This window comes from Macrotis lagotis, chromosome 1 (genome assembly GCF_037893015.1).
Source record: "Macrotis lagotis isolate mMagLag1 chromosome 1, bilby.v1.9.chrom.fasta, whole genome shotgun sequence".
Classification (NCBI taxonomy): Eukaryota; Metazoa; Chordata; class Mammalia; order Peramelemorphia; family Peramelidae; genus Macrotis; species Macrotis lagotis.
The window spans coordinates 343290294-343308618 of NC_133658.1; the positions used below are offsets into that span (position 1 = coordinate 343290294).

Genomic DNA, 18325 nt, shown 5'->3' on the forward strand with positions numbered 1-18325 from the left:
AAAGTAGGAGGTAGGTAAGAAACCACCCCCATTCTGCACCAGGCTAGAGTGGGGGAATCTCTTAGGTTGAGAACATGTGTTTCTTCTGGAGTTCAACCTAGCACTGGAGATGCTCCTGGCTGGAAGAGTTGTGAGGATCAAGTTTGTAAGACACTTTGTAAATCTTAAAAGTGTTATATAAATGCCATTTTAATTATTTTATCTAAGAGCACTTTATATACTGCTTAGTGACTTTTATATCCATTGTGTCATTTGATCCTCAAAGCAGTAGGTTATTATTGGCAGGCATCCCAAATCGGTTTGCCATTTTCTTTTCCAGCTTATTTTACACATGAAGAAACTGAGGTAATCAGGGCGAAGTGACCCAGGGTCACACAGCTAGGAAGTATCTGAGGCTAGATTTGAATTTTGGAAGATATATCTTCCTGACTCTAGGCCTGGCCCTCTATTTTCTGTGCCACTGAGGCTTCCCTGGAGATAGGACAGGGATTATTTTACTGATTGAAGTGAATAAACTAAGGCCTATATGACTGAGTTTCTGGGATCACCTGGGGAGTGAGTGACAGAGTTGGGATTGGGAGCAGGAGAGCGACAGCTCATTTCCCTTACCCTTAGCTCTGATGCCCACCTTGATTTCCACCCAGCTACACAAGCCATACTAACAACAGCTCACTTTTATACAGTGCTTACAAGTTTTAAAAGGCTTTCTCACCCAAATAGGGTAGTGCAAGTGTTATTTCAACTTTATAGAGGAAGAAACTGGTGTTCGGGAGGTAAATGACTGTAGACTTTTTCAGTGGCATTGTCAAAGCAAGGACCTAATGAGTTAGGCTTGGGATAGACTGGAGCCACCTATTCCCAGGCCCCCAGGCCTTCTTCCTTTCTTTATATCTCCAGTCAACACAATGCCTAGCCCAGAGTAGGTCCTAAATAAATGTTTGTGGACTGACTGACCAGTAAGTTACCCAATCCCAATGTTATATCTATTTGAGTTTCTATTTTAATGATTGTAAGAGATAACACTTTGTGGATAAACCAGAAGACCTCTTTGTCTCCTTTGAGAGAAATTTAGGTGACCCAGAGCTTAGAGAAATGCAAGGTCAAAGAGGGGAGAGGAATTTGAGCTAAAGAGAGAGAAAAAGTAAGAAAAAGTAGAACATTTCAGTCAGAGAAGTGACAGTTCTCTGATGAAGAAAGATCTCCTGGGAGCTGCAGGAATAAGTTTAGTTTGGAAGTAGAATTTGTTAGAAATCTATGCATAAGAGTCCCAGAACTGGACTGAAAAGATTGAATAGAATTGTTGAGATTCAGAGCACTAAGTAGCAGTCTATACTCTCAGAAATTTGTCTTCTAATGGGGGAGGATGTATAGAACTAACTTGATACAATATATATATATATATATATATATATATATATATATATATATATATATATATATATATCGTACACACTGAGTATATGGGAGTTAATTTGAGAGGGGAAGTCATTTGAAACCTGGAGGACAGGGCACCAGGAAGAACTAATCTTAGGATCCTCTGACCCTCTGACCTCTTGAGCTGGATAAGACAACTCTCTGTAGCATTTCTACCACTAATAGCCTTTTAGTTATGTCACAGGTTGTGTCCATTGGAACCAAACCTTCTCTCCTAAAATTCTCAACCCTAGCAACAAGAACTCTCTTGATTGAAGGTCGGTCTGCTTACTGTTCCATTTACAACATTATTCCTATGAAATAAATAATAATAATAATTATAAAAATGTTCATAGATGCATAAGCATTTTCTCCCAAAATCCCTTTGAGTTGGGCAGTGTCAATATGAGCTATGGCTAATGACCTTTCCCCTCTACCCACACAGACTTGGGTAATATTGCTCCTTACATTTCTCCATTTTGTGGAACCAATTAGTGATGTGAGGTGAGGGTACACCTATTTCTATATCCAGATAAAGCCAGGTCCTGGAGTGTTCACAGAATCACTATAACCTCTCAATTGGGTGGCACCACAGACACTTGCCAGGTGATCTCTTTTGGGACCTGTCTAATGATCACCTTACCTGTAAATTGTCTATACCTAAGCTGTTGCTATTGCCCACTATAAATGACTAATTTTTGCTGCTCCTGAAAAGTATGTTGTGATCTGGATGATTCCAGGTGGGGAAGGGTCCAGGGATTGGGGGGAAAGTGTTAGCAGAACTGTAGTGATAACTTCCCAAGCAGCCAATGACCCACAGCCTCCTCTCCTCCTTGCCCCTATATCTGTGCGCATTATAGACTCTCATTGGCACTTTGGACTATGCATGCCAAAAGCAAGTACAAGACATGAAGAGCAAGCTAGAGAAGTGGGAAACAAAGGCAAAGAACAGAGTGAATGGTGAGTGCCCCTGTGGGAGGGGCATATTCATGGCCTTATGAGTCTGGATTGTCTTCTGTGGTCCTGGATTCATGTAGTTTTAGATTAGAAGGGACATTTGAACCTAGACTGTCAGAAGGAAGAAACCTTAGAGCAAAGAATTCAATTTGGCAACAAGGGATTACATGCCTACTCCATAGCCAAGCAATGTGCTAAATACTGCAAACCTAGAGGAGAACATAGAATTTTGGAGCCAGAAAGGCCCTTTGAACTTAAAATACAATGTCACTTGGAAAAGATAGTTGCCTAACTCTCCAGTTTTACATGAGGAAACTGAGGCTCAAAGAGGGAAGTGACTTGGCCAACGTCACACAGTCTGTTGTAGGTAGATCTTGGATTTATGCAGGTTTTCTGATTGCTACACTAATTTTATTTATACTGCCTCATATTATATGTTTCAGTTTCTACAATTAAACAGGATTCCTGAGAGCAAAATCCATGATTTACATTTTTCTGGTATCCCAAGTGTGAACCCTTTTCTTTCTTTTACCCCAGGACTTGATTTGTTGATGTCACTTTTTTATGATTTCTTGCTTCCCTCCATATCCAAATTTGTGTGCTCCATGTGCTTCCCCTCTATGGATCCAGTACATCACTTTGATTTGCAGAAGAGAGAGGCTTTTTCTTTCTCCTTGGAAGCTATGTGACCTCTGAGACTATTAGTCGTGTTCACCATCCCCATCCCTGAGTTCCAAACCCTCATGCTTTCTCAACTCTCTGGATTGATGTCATTTATATCCAGTGTTCATACCTATGGGGACCTTTTCACCAAATTTCATAGAGGAGACTCTCAGGTCATTACAGGGACTGCATTAACCAGTAGACACTGGAGCTATGAAATAGTAGATTTCTTTTCCTTGGTCTTTGTGCTTCATCTGCCTGTCACCCTGTGTTTAAATTAACCAATATTCCATTGCTTAAATTGTTGGCATATCCCCCATTCCAGGGGAGTTGCTTAGTACAGTTCATATTTCATGTTAAAAAGAAAATAATCCAAATCTACTTTAACCATATGGTAAATAAAATCAACAACTCTTCCTCCTAATAAGAGCAGAGGATGGTACTACATGGGGACTTAAGTGTGTGTGACAGATGCTTGACAGATTTATGGTAACTAAATGCAGTATTGCCTCTACTTCCCTAGTGGGAGAAGTGATAAGGTAGAAGTGATTTAGGTGACCCCAGCCTTTTCATTATTAGAATGTAAGCTCCTTGGGGGCAAGGACTATTTCATCCCTAGTGCCTAGTGTAATGTCTGGTTCACAGTAGCAATTAATAAATGTCTATTGAAATAAGCAATAGGATTATTCTGGATCAGAAGAAAGGAGTTGTTCCATAAGTTCACAGCCCTACATATTACCTTTACTTGGGAAGGAGGGCTAATGGGACCCTAGTCCACAGAGCCTAACTGCAGTGGAGTCAGCATGATATAGAAGAATCAGATTCTAGTCCATTCTGCCACCAATTTTCTGTGAGATCTTGTACAGGCCCTAAAATTGCTTTAGGGAAGTTGGACTTAGGGCTGAGTGTGTGGCCTTTGGTACAGGGAGCTTCCCTTTCTCCTCTCTCCCTTCTTCCCTCAACTGTCATTAGAACTGCTGCAGCAGCTGACGAAGGTGAGAACAAAGATTCATAAGGCTCAAGAAGAGCTGAATTTCCTGAACAACTACATGGACCAGGAGTACCCAATTAAGTCTCTGCAGATTGTTGACCTCATGCGCGAAATCCAGGATGTGAAAATTAGCCATCAGGTAAGGGTTCTCCTGCCTCTCTGTTCTAGGCACCTCCCCAAGGAGGCCCTAGGACCAGGATGTGACTTTCTTCTCTTGGTCACCAGGAGGATCTAGAAGAGTTGGATGAGATCCGCAGTAATGTGCTTCAGACATTGTCACAGAAACTGAATGAGAAGTCAGAGGAGATCTTACATGTCTTGGCTAAGGTGAGCAGGAGAGCCTGTGGGGCCCTTGGACCTGATGAAGGCCCTACCCATTGGTGGGAATGTGACTGGGAGGCACCAAGGGCTTTTGTGCCCACTGCTCATGGGAGGGGCGATTAGTTTCCACCTACTTTTGCATCTGACAGATCTCTCCCACTTCCACAGAAAACCATTATTCCCTATGAAGCTGCTCTTAGGGAGAAGGCCCTAAGTAACCAGCGACTGTTGAAGCAGATGGTTCACTTTAGAGGGGTGAGTGAGTCCCCAGAGAAAACAGGGATTAGCAGGGAAAGGGGTCAGATACAAAATAATGCAGACTGAAGGCTATGGAAAGAGTGAATAAGCTGAGAAGTTCTATGAAAACATCATAGAAATAGAAGAATTCTCTTGACTGGGAGTCTTCTTTTGATTAGGATGTTTGAAGGATTTGGGACAATACTTAAAGACTTCAGGAAACAATTCTACCTCAGAGCTAGCTCTCTGATGGTGTGAACTGACCAACTAGCTCAGGGCACTCCTCATCACCATCTCTGAATGATAAACACTTTTTTGGAGAGTATATTGGGAGATTCATCATTAAAGTTTACCATCCATTATCAGTTACTGCCCCTCCCCAATTACATCACAATATCAGGAATACAGTCTGTTAGTGGCAGCTCATTTAAAAAAATTTCTGTTTCTACTTTTTTTTTATTTCCTTTTTTTGGGGGATCTGAATCTCCTCTGGAAAGGAGACAATCAACTTTCTACTCCTTCTCTGCCATCCCTTTCCTTCCATTTCTTTGCTCCTTCAGCACATTAACCACTTGAAGAAGGAACTTCCCAAGCTGAAGGCCCAGGTGGAGGATCTCCAGATGCAAAGAAAGGACTCATGGGAGGTAGCCTTTGCTGATGTCCTGCTTCGGAAACCCAAGTATGTGATCTGTGACAAGTGGCCTGGGGTATACTTGCTTTGGAGCCCTGCCCCAGACATAAGGATTCTTTAACTATCTCAAGGAGTGGGACATGGGGCAAGACCATTAGAAAGAAAATTCAGTCCTTCCAGTAATTGGTTGGGTGATCTTGAGATAGAAAAATGTGAGAAACCCAGAGGAGGAGAGTGGGTGGATTAATTGTCCTTAGAAGGTGAACCTTGTCTGGGACTTGGAGGATGGAAAAGTTTTCAGCAGCTGGAGCTGGGGAAAGAAGGAGTTTATGCAATCATAATGCATAGTAAAAACTTCAAGATAGGAAAAGGGCAGGATTACATTGAAGAAGATCCAAAAGCTATTCCATGGGAACTCAGGAATGTCATAGTGACAGTATTCTCATGGCTTCATGGATATCATATCTAAAAATTGCCCCTGTCCTGGGGGAACCTTAAAACCTAGCAAAATCATTTTCCCCCAAGAGTTTAGATTTATATTTTTTTAAGCCTTTGCTCCATTTGTGAATTAATTTAGTGTTTTTTTTTTGGCGGGGGGGGATTGGTTCCTTTAGCTTTTGGAGTGGATGTAGCCTTTGGGGAATGAACTTCTCCTTTGTTGCCCCATTGCATCCTTGGTACCAACCTCCTTTGAAGGAAGGCCTGAGAAGGCCTCTCCCCCAAGTGACTCTGTCTGACCATCATCCTCTTTCTGTGGGAACTAAAAACTAAACTTCAATTTTCCCTCACTGTAATGTGCTCAGTTTCTCATTTCTTCCTCTCTTGACCAGGTGTACTCCAGACATGGATGTCATCCTCAACATCCCAGAGGAAGAAATGCTTCCCTTTTAGTCGTGGCACAGGACAGGACTCTAGCCTGGCTGGTTTTGTCCAAGATTCCTTGTCTTTCTCCCAGTCATCTTCTCTGTTTGGGGAGCTATATTCCCAGCTTCACGTGAGACAAATCCACCCAAGGGAGTTTTCAGCAGCTTCTCTACCTTCTGATTTTTACTTCTTTTTCACTTGATGCCACACTCTATTTTAATTAATAAAATTAGATTTTTCACTTGGTCAGCATGTGATTTACATTGCTGGGGTAGTATTCTGAGTTGTCTTGACCTGAGTATTTGTTCTTACTTACTTGCCTCTCTATTGATGCTTGTGGGCTCTGAAAGCTCCCAAGCTTCTTTTTTAGGTCTGTGAGGTGAAGGATTGGTGTCCAGTGAAAAAGGGCCACCTACAGACTAATTGGGTACATGGTTATCTACGTATATGCCAGAGGACTTAGCTCTGTTTGTTGGGGTGCACTGCTCCATTTCTAATTGGATAATGTAGCATAACAGAAAGCAGATTTGAAATGAAGAGATCTAGGTTCAGATGGCAGCTTTGCACTATAGCACCTGTATAATTTTGGGCAAGTAACTTCACCTTAGTTTTTTCATCATTTGGGTATCTCCCCCACACTGGAAATTCAACTTTCTCTTTGGCATAACATGGGCAAAACCAAAACTGGTCCCTGTGATGCCCTTTGTTAGAAATGGAAAAATGGAAAAGCTCAAGGAACCTGACTCCAGATATGAGTTTAAGATTTAAGGCTCTTTTCAACCTGTAGGATCAGTTTGTGACATCTTACTTTTCATTTTTTTTCTTTTTTTTTAGGTTTTTGCATGGCAAATGGGGTTAAGTGGCTTGCAGCTAGATGGCTCAGTGAATAGAGCACCGGCCCTGGAGTCAGTAATACCTGAGTTCAAATCTGGCCTCAGACACTTAATAATTACCTAGCTGTGACATCTTCTAAGGTTCAGGTAGCCAGAGTGCTTTTCTGGATTCCATCTGTATGGCCAGTTATTTGTAGCTATGTACACAAATACAACCAATCCCACCGAGTCATTTGGAGACTCTCAAGTTTTAAAACCTTCATCACAGATGTGTTTTAGTGACATACTTCTTTGTTAGAAACTTTGTTACCAGTGGTAGCTGTAGCTCCAGGGGGGGTCAAGAAGACTTTTCTGGGTGCAGATTTTTTTCTGTGTATCCTTCAGTTAAGATAATTTTTAAGATAATTCAGGGAATCTGAGATTGGTCCAGTTATTCCCTTTATATTTTAGTAAATAGTCTTGATGAGTTAGTAAGGCAAAAAAAGGTTCATTATTTAGTAGACAACATTTAGGGATCTGTGTTCTATGTCCTACTAACCCCACTGAAATCTTCTGATCTTGAATCAGGGAAGAACAGAGGCTCTGGATCCTCCTGGGATTGTAAAGAGCATTTATTCTCAACATTATTATTATTTATTTTTGTGTTTAAGGCAGTAGGGTTAAGTGGGCTCAAGGGCTCACAGCTAGGCAATTAAGTGTCTGAGGTTGGATTTGAACTTGGGTCCTCCTGACTCCTCCTGGTTCTCTATCCACTGTGCCACCTAGCTGCATGACATTAGTTTCAACAAATCACTCCTTACCTAAATAAAAGTCATTCCTTGTAACAAATTAGTTTAATCAAACAAAACAAATTTGTGTTGTATTATCTGTGTCTGAAATTGTGAGTCTCTATCTGTCTCTACAGTCAATCACCTCTCTCCCAATAGGGGACTCCTGCTTCTTCATCAATCTTCTAGAGTTGAATTGATTGAAGTTCAGCTGCCTTTTAGTGTTATTTTCATTTACTTTATTATATTCACTCAATATTTTACTATTTTCCTTGTTTCATTCTGTATTAATTTATAAAAAGCCATCTTATTTCCCTAAATTCCTTATTTTTATTAGTTCTTATGCTGTAATAACATTGCATTAAGTTTAGATACACAATTTATTCAGTTATTTGCCAGTTGATGGACACTTACTTTTTCCCTTTTTTGTGACAACGGAAAGTACTGCTATGATACTTTGGTATATATGGAATTTATTTTTTTTATAATGTTGACCTCCTTGGTATAAGTGCCTATTATAGGGAATGTTGGGTCAAAAATAACATCTCAAATAATTTTCAGTTATTTTTTGGACAGTTGAATCTATTCATTACTCCATTAGTAGTTTATCAAATATGCCTTTATTCAATTTAATTTAAATTTAAAATTTATTTAGTGCTTACTGTTTGGGAAGTACTATGCTAAGTTCTTTACAGTTATTGATCCTCATAACAACCCTGGGAGGTAGATACTATTACCATGCCTATTTTACAATTGAGAAAACTAAATTGACAGGTTGTTGGACTTGCCCAAGGTCATACAACTAAGTGTCTGAGGCTAGATTTAAACTCAGTTCTTTCTGACTCCTGGTTCAGTGCTCTATCCATTATGCTACTTATCAGTCTCATTAACAAAAGTTAATTCAAAGAGGCATATCCTCTCATTACTTATGTATTTTATTCTCTTAGTTCCAATTTGACAAAGGGGAATGAGGAAAAACCAGGGTGGTCATGACTGCCTTCCCTCCACCTCACCTCATACCCCACCTCTTTCCAATGTTCCTAATAGGTTATTTCAAAAATGGACTCTCCCTTAGTTTAGTTTGAGCTCTTAAGATTTTGGGTATGAGTGAATTTAAAATCAAATTCTTTAAACATTTTTAGGAACTTAAAGGATAAGTATATTGCTTATGTGTGGATATTACTTGCAAGCTATCAGTACAATAATTCTATTTGTGGTTTTGTACGTATGCTTCAAACCATTTACAAGGTCAGTAACCTCTGGTCAAATGACTTTACTTGACCACTATGGAGATGAGTTATCATCCTTCTGGGGACCAACATCCATTTGTTCTTTTCAAATGTTGCATTTTACTCACTCTATTTGTTGACTGCTCATGCTATGTCTTTTGAATGTCCTTGTTAGATAACACTTAGGTCAGTTGAATAAACTCCTAGTGAAGGGTTCTAGCTAGTCAAGTGACAGGATATAGTGAAAACTTTTTTGACCAAGTTGAATATTTGAATGTTACAAATACAGTAGCACAAAAATGTTAGAAACTGATTGTATTACAAAACAATTCACTTTATCCACCAGCTAAGGAATTTCAGGTAGTAAATGAAAAAGAAAATTAAATCCCACCAGCCTTTATTGAGGACACAAAATAGCATGCCAGACATTGTGCCAGGGACCTGATATACCAAGGCAGGATTAAAAACAGTCCCTGCTCTTACTTGCCACTTGTGATCAGATAAGAAACAGTCAGATGAAGCAGAGAGAACGTTGAGGGATCTTAGGAATGAAGACTTCGATGGAGTGACAGAGAAGAGGAAGAATGTGCCAGTCATGGGGCAGGAGGTGGGATCTCACATTGGGGGGATTAGTAAGCAGTCCAATTTAGTGGAAATGTAGAAGTCCCCAAAAGGACTTCAGTGGAGTGAATTTGTTAAGGTATTCTGGTATTAGATTGTGAAGAGCTTGGAATTGTAAAATAGAGAAATGTGTGTTTTATCCTAGAGATCCCCTGAAGGGATCCCCTGAAGATTCTTGAGCAGAAAAGTTTGATTTAAGATAATTTGGCAGGGGGAAGGTGGGGATGGATTGGAAAAGGTAGAAATAGAAGCCTGGAGTTTACCATATTTCCCTATGTATAGGGACCTCCTTTTTTTGAAAAATTTGGGGTCTAAAAACTGGGAGTGTATTATACAGTGGTTGTAGATTTTTTTTTACCTGCATTTCCCACTTTTTCCTTTATGTTCATTGTTTCACATTTGTTATCACTATATTAAGTTACGTTTTTGCCACGTTCTGCCTGGAAATGGCTCAAAAAAGATTTTTGTACAATGCTGAATTCAAGTTCAAAGTAATACAGTTTGCAAACGTGAATGGAAATCCTGCTGCTGAACATCAGTTTGGTCCTCCTCCAACTGAGAAAATAATCCAAGACTGGCTATGGAAAGAAGAAACCCTCTTGAAAATGCCCTAGCAGAAGAAGGCCATGAGAAGCAAGTCAGCCAAATGTCTTGATTTAGAGAGGGAATAGAAAAGATGGATTGAAGAGCAAAGGTGAGTGGAATTCCTGTGTCCTCAAAGATGGTTCAGCAGGAGGCAAGAATTACTGATGAAAAAGAAGTGACTGATTTCAAAGGAGGAAACAGCTGATGCTTCAGGTTCATGAAACACAATGGACTAAGCATACATCCATGCACCAGACTTGCCCAGGGAGAGCTTATGGTCAACCCCAGACCAGAGCACAGGTAGGAGAGCAGTCAGAGCCTCTCCTAAAACAGTGATTCATCATCAAATACTGATGAGGATGAGCCAATGGATGGGAGTTTTGACAATGATGAGGAGTTGTATGAATTTTATGATGAATAAAACTTGAGTTCAATAACTTTATGTAATACATTTTTTCTTCAAATTTTGGGCTCCAAAATTGTGTTTCTTATACATGAGAGTGTTTTATACATGGGGAAATAACAGTAAGTAGGAGTTGGTTGCAACAGCCTAGGTGAAAAGTGATAAGGGATGAACTGTAGTGAAGACTGTGCGAGTAGAGATTAGGAGATGGATATGGATAGACACCTAAATGATTTGAAGGGAGACAGAAGTCAAGGTTGACCCAGAGGCTGTGGATATGGGTGATGAAGTATGGATGTGGTCTCTACAGAAAAAGGAAAGTTTGGAGGGAGGGTTTAGGAAGGTAGGTAATGAGTTCAATATTGGGGACATGACTTCTGAACTATAATATATGCAGATAATGCTTCACCTTGGTAATTGATGATATAGTACTGGAGTTTGGAGAGAGGGAATTCCACAAGGGGAAATGATTGACCTCAGGAGAGCTCTTGAGATCACTGGACCCATAGAGTGTCTTATTACTAATTAGTGTATTAGAGAATACCCATTGTTAACAGAATATGTCTCTAGGAAAGGAGATTAAAAAGGAGACAGGTACAGAGAACCAGCAGAAAAGAATGCAATGAAAACTAGAGAGAATGAAATTATCCATCACTTGAATGGGATGCACAGAGTCAGATGCTGTAGAGCAAGTCAAGATAGATGATGACTGAGGAAAAGACATCAAATTTAGTAATTAAGAGATAATTAGTAACCTTGGATTATAAATCATTGAGAAAGGGAATGAGAAGAGAGGAATGAAATTAGCATAGATGGCTTTTCCCTGCAATTTGATATCAGAAAGGAAGAGAGTTATAGATTTTGAGGGGATGATAGCTTAGAAGGGATCTGAACTGAAGAACTTGAAGATAGGGGATGATAGAGGGGATAAATTTTGGGGATTACAGGAAAAAATTGATAAAGGGCATAAAGAACAATTTGCCTTGGTAATGAGAAGCATCATCTTTTCTTCAGATGCTGGAGCAAAGTAGGAAAGAATGAAGGATGATTGGAGAAGAATAAATTCACAAATGATGTTTTATATTTTTCTAAGGAACAAAGGTGGGTGGTACAGTGGAGAGAATTCCAGGTCTGGAATCCAGAAGACTTACTTACCTTCATTAGTTCAAATCTGACTTCAGACACTAGCTGTCTTATCCTATGCAAATCATTAAACTCTGTTTGCCTCACTTTCCTTATCTATGAAATGAACTGGAGAGGGAAATGACAAACCTCTTCAGTATTTTTGCCAAAATCTCAAATGGGGTCATGAAATGTCAGCTTTGACTGAAAACAACTGAACAGCAACACCCTAGAGAGGTGAAGGAGAGGATAGTATAGGTGGCTTGAGAGGAAATTTAATTTGCAACAGCTCCAATGGAAAAGTGTGAATTAGGCAATATTAAAATGACTACTGTGTCATTTCAGATTAGATAAATTTGTATTAGAGCAAGAACTAAAATAATATGCAATAGAGAAACAGTAAACGTACTCTCCCTCCCAACAGGTATGAAGCAAGGGTACCCACCTTTACCAATTTTATTTGATGCACTATTAGAAATTCTAGCATTTTCAATGAGGAACAAGTATTAACTTTGAACATAGAGAATTCAAATGATTACTATCTGTAACTAATGTGATACTTAATCTAGAAAATCCATTGCTTCCTCCAAAAATTAATGGAGATAATAAATGAGTGCAGCAAAGTTACAGGACTGAAAATTATTCCACAAAATTATATTCTAATTTACTTGTAATGATGATCAAGAAAAATCTAATAAAAAGCCCTTTAACAATGACAAAAACTATCAAGTATCTGAATATTAACTTATCTAAAGGACTGCTTAAGAATAATTATCAGTACAGGCTACATGACAGTTTATTCAATATTCTTGTTGATAGTAAAAATGACAATGGTTCCCAAAATGAATTTGTATACTAAACACAATACAAATCAAAATACCAAGGGGAATCTCTGATAGGACTGAATAAAATCATAATGAAATATTTATGGAAAAGCAAGAAGGTAAGAATATCAAGGATCATGCTGTAGAGGAAAGTTGGTGAAGGCGGTTACATATTCTCAGACTTCAAAACATTATAAAATGTTTATCATCAAAGCCAGATAGCACCAAAAAACCAAAAACAAAATAGAGAAGATCAGTGCAACTAGCCATATACTCAAGATTAATGTTTGATAAACCTGAAGAAAATAAAACTGGAGAAAAGATTCATTATTTAGCAAGTATAGATAAGGAATTGTTAGTAATCCCATGGGTAGGGGATTTAAAACATATATTTTATGCCATATCTTCCAGTGCATTCTTCCTGGATACGACACATAAACATAAAGGAATAAACTATAAAAATTGTGAAGAGGAGGTGAATTCTTTTTCATGAAACAGAAATTATTAGGGATAAGATGGATACTTTATGAGAAAAAATTTAAATTGATCAAAAAATAAAAAGAAAAATTACAGGTTGGAAGAGCTCAGCCTGTGATTTCATCAGTATAGAGAACTTGGGGGAAGGAATTCCCTTCTGCTAAGAAAGTTAGCACCTTTGTGGCAACATATGATAGTCTTAGACAATGATGCTAGCACTTCTCATTGGCTAAGAGGTATATATCCAGGATGGGTTGAACTTTGACTTGTGGTCTTCCTGGTCTTTGAGGCTAGCTTTTTTACCCATTATACTATAATACTCCACAAATATATATTTGAACCTATTAAAAAAATCACAGTGGCAATTCACAGTCCACATAGATAAGTGATCAAAGGATATAAACATAATTTTCAAAAGAGGAAATAGAAATTAATAATGACTTTTAAAATTTCAACCTTGGGTGGCTAGGTGACGAAGTGGATAGAGCACTGGCCCTGGAGTCAGGAGTACCTGAGTTCAAATCTGACCTCAGACACTTATTAATTACCTAGCTGTATGGCCTTGAGCAAGCCACTTAACCCCATTGCCTTGTAAAAAAAAAAGTTCAACCTCATTAATGATCCAAAAATGGAAGTTAAAGAAACTTTGAAAAATGAAACAATAATTCATCTTCATCTTAATCTCCATCAAAAGGACAAAAAATAAAAGCAATAAAACTGGGCAAGATTGTGAAGACTGGTATAATTATCTTCTGTTGGTAGAATTACAAACTTATAAAATCTTTTTGAAGACTGATATGATAATAAAAGTTACATAAGTAACTTTACTCTTTGGCATGATAATTCTATTGTTGAAATTATACCCTGAAAGTGTTAGCAAAAAACAAAAAAAAAGAAGCTTATCTGTACAATTATTTTCATAACAGCATTGTAATGACAAGAGAGGAACAATTAAATTGTGGTACACTAATGTACCACAAGACAGGTATATAAAACTATTTGGAAAGATCCAAAAAAATTTTGGCCATTTTAGAAGATTGCCAGCTTGAATATCAGTTTATAGCAACAGAGTAGCTGAAAAAAGCTAGAGCGATGCAGAAATGCTTCAAGAGGCATGACTTCCAGGAATACAGGAAAGTCCCTCTGTATTCCACTGTATTCAGATCTCATGTAGAGTATTATATTTAGTACTAAATAACATACTTTCAGGACACTGAGCAGCTGGAGAGTACCTAGCAGAAAGCAACCAAAGATAGTGAAGAATATAGTCTATCATAAAAGGATTGATGGAAGAAACCAAAGGTGTTTTGCCAGAAAATAAGACACTAAGGTAACATGTATATGAAGGGCTGTCATGGGGAAGATGTATTGAATTTATTCTGTTTGATTGCAAGGGGAGAACCAGGAACAGTGGTCGTTAACAAAGAGGCAACTTTAGAGTTGACGTTAGGCAAATTTCCTAACAATTAAGTCCTATACCTAAGTATGCTGGGCAACAGAATAAAGTCAACAAATCTGAGAGTGCAAGATAATGTACAGTTGAATTGGTTAATTATCAATTAAACATTGATTTAGAGCCTAAATATGTATTGTGCATATCTAGACGCCAGGGGTGTAAATATTAGAGAGTCCCTGACCTTGAAGAGTTTCACTCTACTTGGAAAATGTGACACATATGTGGAATGATTTCTTGCCCTTTCTGGTAACAATGGTAACACTGATTTGATTATAGTTTCCTGAGCAAGATGTGAAAAATGGAGTAGAGGAGAGGTGGAGGGATGGCAAAGCAGATGGCCAGAGCATTAGATAGACTCTAGCAGCCTAGTGAATGACTGGTTAGCATTAAACCTGACTGGGAATTCTTTGAAAAGAAATAAATGAAGTCAGAGCAGAGCTGATTTAATGGGAGAATGTTGAACATGGGGTATGATGACTGGAGGTCACAATGAAGTGTATGAATGGGTTTGGAAATAGTGAGACAGAGGGAAAATGAAATGATAGAAGGTTGTAATTAAAACAGATGATTTCAATGATCTGATCAAGGAAGAAAGTGGGAGAAAAGAGGAATTTTCATTTAGGCATTTAGAGATGGGGAAACATTTAGTAACCTCTCTGACCCAGTTTCATTATCTGTAAAAATGAAGCACTTGGGATTAGATAATCTATATATTCTGTTATCTCATGATTTGAGGGATACTAAAAGACTCCTCACCCCTAATTGGAATTGTCTCTTCTGGTTGCTTGAATTCATATTTAGAGTATCTCCTCTGTGTTAAAGCAATGTCTCTATGACCAAAAGAACACCTAGGATCATGTAAAAAGGCATGGTTTTTCATATTTTCTAAGGGAATTTAACTCACCAGCTCCTATGGATATCTATAATGGGTTCTCAGTTTATTTACCAGTCTCTTAATGTGGGACTCTGAGGAAATAAAAATCAGGAAAATAAGTTTCCTAAAAGCATTTTTTTCAGCTACATATACAAATACTTTTTACATGTATTCATTTAATAAAAATTTTAGTTCTAAATTCTCTCTCCTCATTTCTCATTGAGAAAGCAAGCAGTTTGATATAGTTTATACATTTACAGTCACACAAGACATATTTATATATGTCATGTTGTAAAAAAAAGAAAATTAAAGACATTAAAAATATGCTTCATTCTGTGTTCAGACTCCATTAGTTCTTTCTCTGGAGATGTATAGCATTTTTCATCATGGGTCCTTTGGAATTGTCTTGGATCATTGTATTGCTGAGAATAAGTCATTCCCAGTTGAACATCTAAAAATATTGTTATACTGATTTATATATTCTGATTTTGTTTATTTCACTTTGCATCAGCTCATGTAAGACTTCCCAGGTTTTTCTGAGAGCATCCTGATCATTTCCTATAGCATAAAATAGTATTCTATCACAGACATATACCACATCTTGTCTAGCCATTCCTCAATTGATGGACATCTTCTCAATTTCCAATTTTTTTGCCACCACTAAAAGAGCTACTATAAAAAATTTGTACATATATGTCCTTTTCATTTTTTAAAAGCTTTTTGGGATATAGAATTATTAGTGGTACTGCTGGGTCAAAGAGTATACACAATTCTATGACCCTTTGACCACAGTTTCCAAATTACTCTCCAGAATGACTGAATCAATTCACGACTCCACCAACAACTCATTAGGGTTCCAATTTTTCCAAATCCCCTCCAGTTTTGTCCTATTTTTTTTGTGTCATATTAGCCAGTTTGACAGGTGTGAGATGGTATCTAAGAGTTACTTTATTTTGCATTTCTCTAATCAATAATGACTTAGAACATTTTTATATCACTATTGATATCTTTGATTTCTTCTTTTGAAAACTGCCTTCTCAGAACCTTAGACTGTCAATTGGGAAATGACTTGGATTCTTATAAATTTGACTTAGTTCAGGGTGGCTAGGTGGCGTAGAGGATAAAGCACTGGCCCTGGAGTCATGAGTACCTGGGTTCAAATCCGGTCTCGGACACTTAATAACTACCTAGCTGTGTGGCCTTGGGCAAGGCACTTAACCCCGTTTGTCTTGCAAAAACCTAAAAAAAAATTGACTTAGTTCTCTTTATATTTGAGAAATGAAACCTTTATCATAGAAACTTGCTGTAAAATTTTTTTTCACAGTTATATTTACTATTTATTATGGTCTATTGTATTTTGCCATTTACCCTTCTCTCTTCTTTCACCCTGTCCCTCCTGAAAATTGTTTTGCTTCTGACTACCACCCCTAATTTTCCCTCCCTTTTATTAGTTCAACCTCCCCTCTTGTCCCCTCTCCCTTCTTCCCTGTATGATAAGATAAATTTCTATACCCAATTGAATGTATGCTTTTTCCTATTTGAGCCAATTCCAGTCAAAGGTTCAAGTGTGTCTGCCATCATCCCCCATCTTTGCCTCTATTTTATTTTTTTGAATTTTTTAAGGCAATGGGGTAAAGTGACTTGCCCAGGGTCACACAGCCAGGCAATTATTAAGTGTCTGAGACAGGATTTGAATTTAGGTCCTTCTGACTCCAGGGTCAGTGCTCTATCCAACACGCCACCTAGCTGCCCCTTGCCTCTACTTTAAAAGGTCTTTTGTATCTCTTTTATGTGAGATTATTTACCGCATTCTACTCCTTTTCTTCTTCTCCATGCATCCCTCTTTCTCATCCCTTAATTTTATTTTTTTAAGACATCATCCTTTCATAGTCAATTCATACACATACCCTCTTTCTATGTATACTCCTTCCAACTGCCATAATAATGATTAAGCTCTTAGAAGTTACAAGTATCATCTGCCCCCACAGGAATGTAAATAGCTTATCCTATTGAATCCACTATTATTTCTCTTCTCTATTTACCTTTTTATGTTTCTCTTGAGTCTTGTGTTTGAAAGTTATATTTTCTATTTAGCTCTGTTTTTTTTTTTATCAGGAATGCTTGAAAGTTCTCTATTTCACTAAATATCTTTTCCTCCCAAAAGATTAGTTTCATTTTTGTTGATTAGGTGATTCTTGGTTGTAATCCTGGCTCCTTTGCTTTCCAGAAAATCATATTCCAAGCTCTTCTGTTCTTTAATGTAGAAGATGTTAAATCTTGTGTTATTCTGAATGTAGCTCCACAATATCAAAATTATTTCCTCCTTGCTGTTTGCAATATTTTTTCTTGACTTGGGAGCTATGAGATTTGGCTATAATAGTTTTCATTTTGGGATCTTTTTCAGGAGGTGAACAGTGGATTCTTTCAATTTCCATTTTACCCTTTGGTTCTAGGATATTAAGGCAGTCATCATTGACAATTTCTTGAAATACGATGTCTCTCTCTATATATTTTTACAATTTTACTATCTTTTATACTTTATTTTTCTTCCTTAAGGATATGATTTCTTTCTCATCACAATCAACTCAGATCAATACATACCATGGAAACAATGCAAAGACCAACAGACTGCCTTCTGTAGGAGTTGGGGGGAGGGAAGCAAGATTAGGGGAAAAATTATAAAACTCAAAATAAATAAAAATCTTACTTTTATTTTTTAAAAAAAGAAAACCTAGACATGATAGATCTTTGGAGAAGATTGGGGATAGAAAGAAATATACTTTTTTCTGTAGTACATGGCATGAATACAAAAATTGACCATGTACTAGGGCATAAAAACCTTATAACCAAATGCAGAAACACAGAAATAGTGAGTACTTCTTTCTCAGATCATAATGCAATAAAAATCATGTGCAATGAAGGGCCATGGAGAGATAGACCTAAAACTAATTGGAAAATAAATAACCTAATTTTAAAGAATGAGTGGATCAAAAAACAAATTATAGAGAGAATTAATGATTTCATCCTTGATAATGACAATAATGAAACAGCATATCA

General features: G+C 37.7%; 1 protein-coding gene across 1 annotated transcript in view; it reads left to right on the forward strand.

Moving 5' to 3' along the window:
- Window positions 1-6745, forward strand: part of C1H20orf96 (chromosome 1 C20orf96 homolog) — a 37344-nt gene extending 30599 nt beyond the window's left edge. The window contains exons 7-12 of the mRNA XM_074201105.1: window positions 2274-2373; window positions 4006-4163; window positions 4250-4351; window positions 4514-4600; window positions 5143-5261; window positions 6044-6745. Of these exons, the coding sequence (XP_074057206.1) occupies window positions 2274-2373; window positions 4006-4163; window positions 4250-4351; window positions 4514-4600; window positions 5143-5261; window positions 6044-6104 (627 nt within the window). The 3' untranslated portion in view covers window positions 6105-6745. The remainder of the gene's footprint in view (window positions 1-2273; window positions 2374-4005; window positions 4164-4249; window positions 4352-4513; window positions 4601-5142; window positions 5262-6043) is intronic.
- The last annotated feature ends 11580 nt before the right edge of the window (window positions 6746-18325 follow it).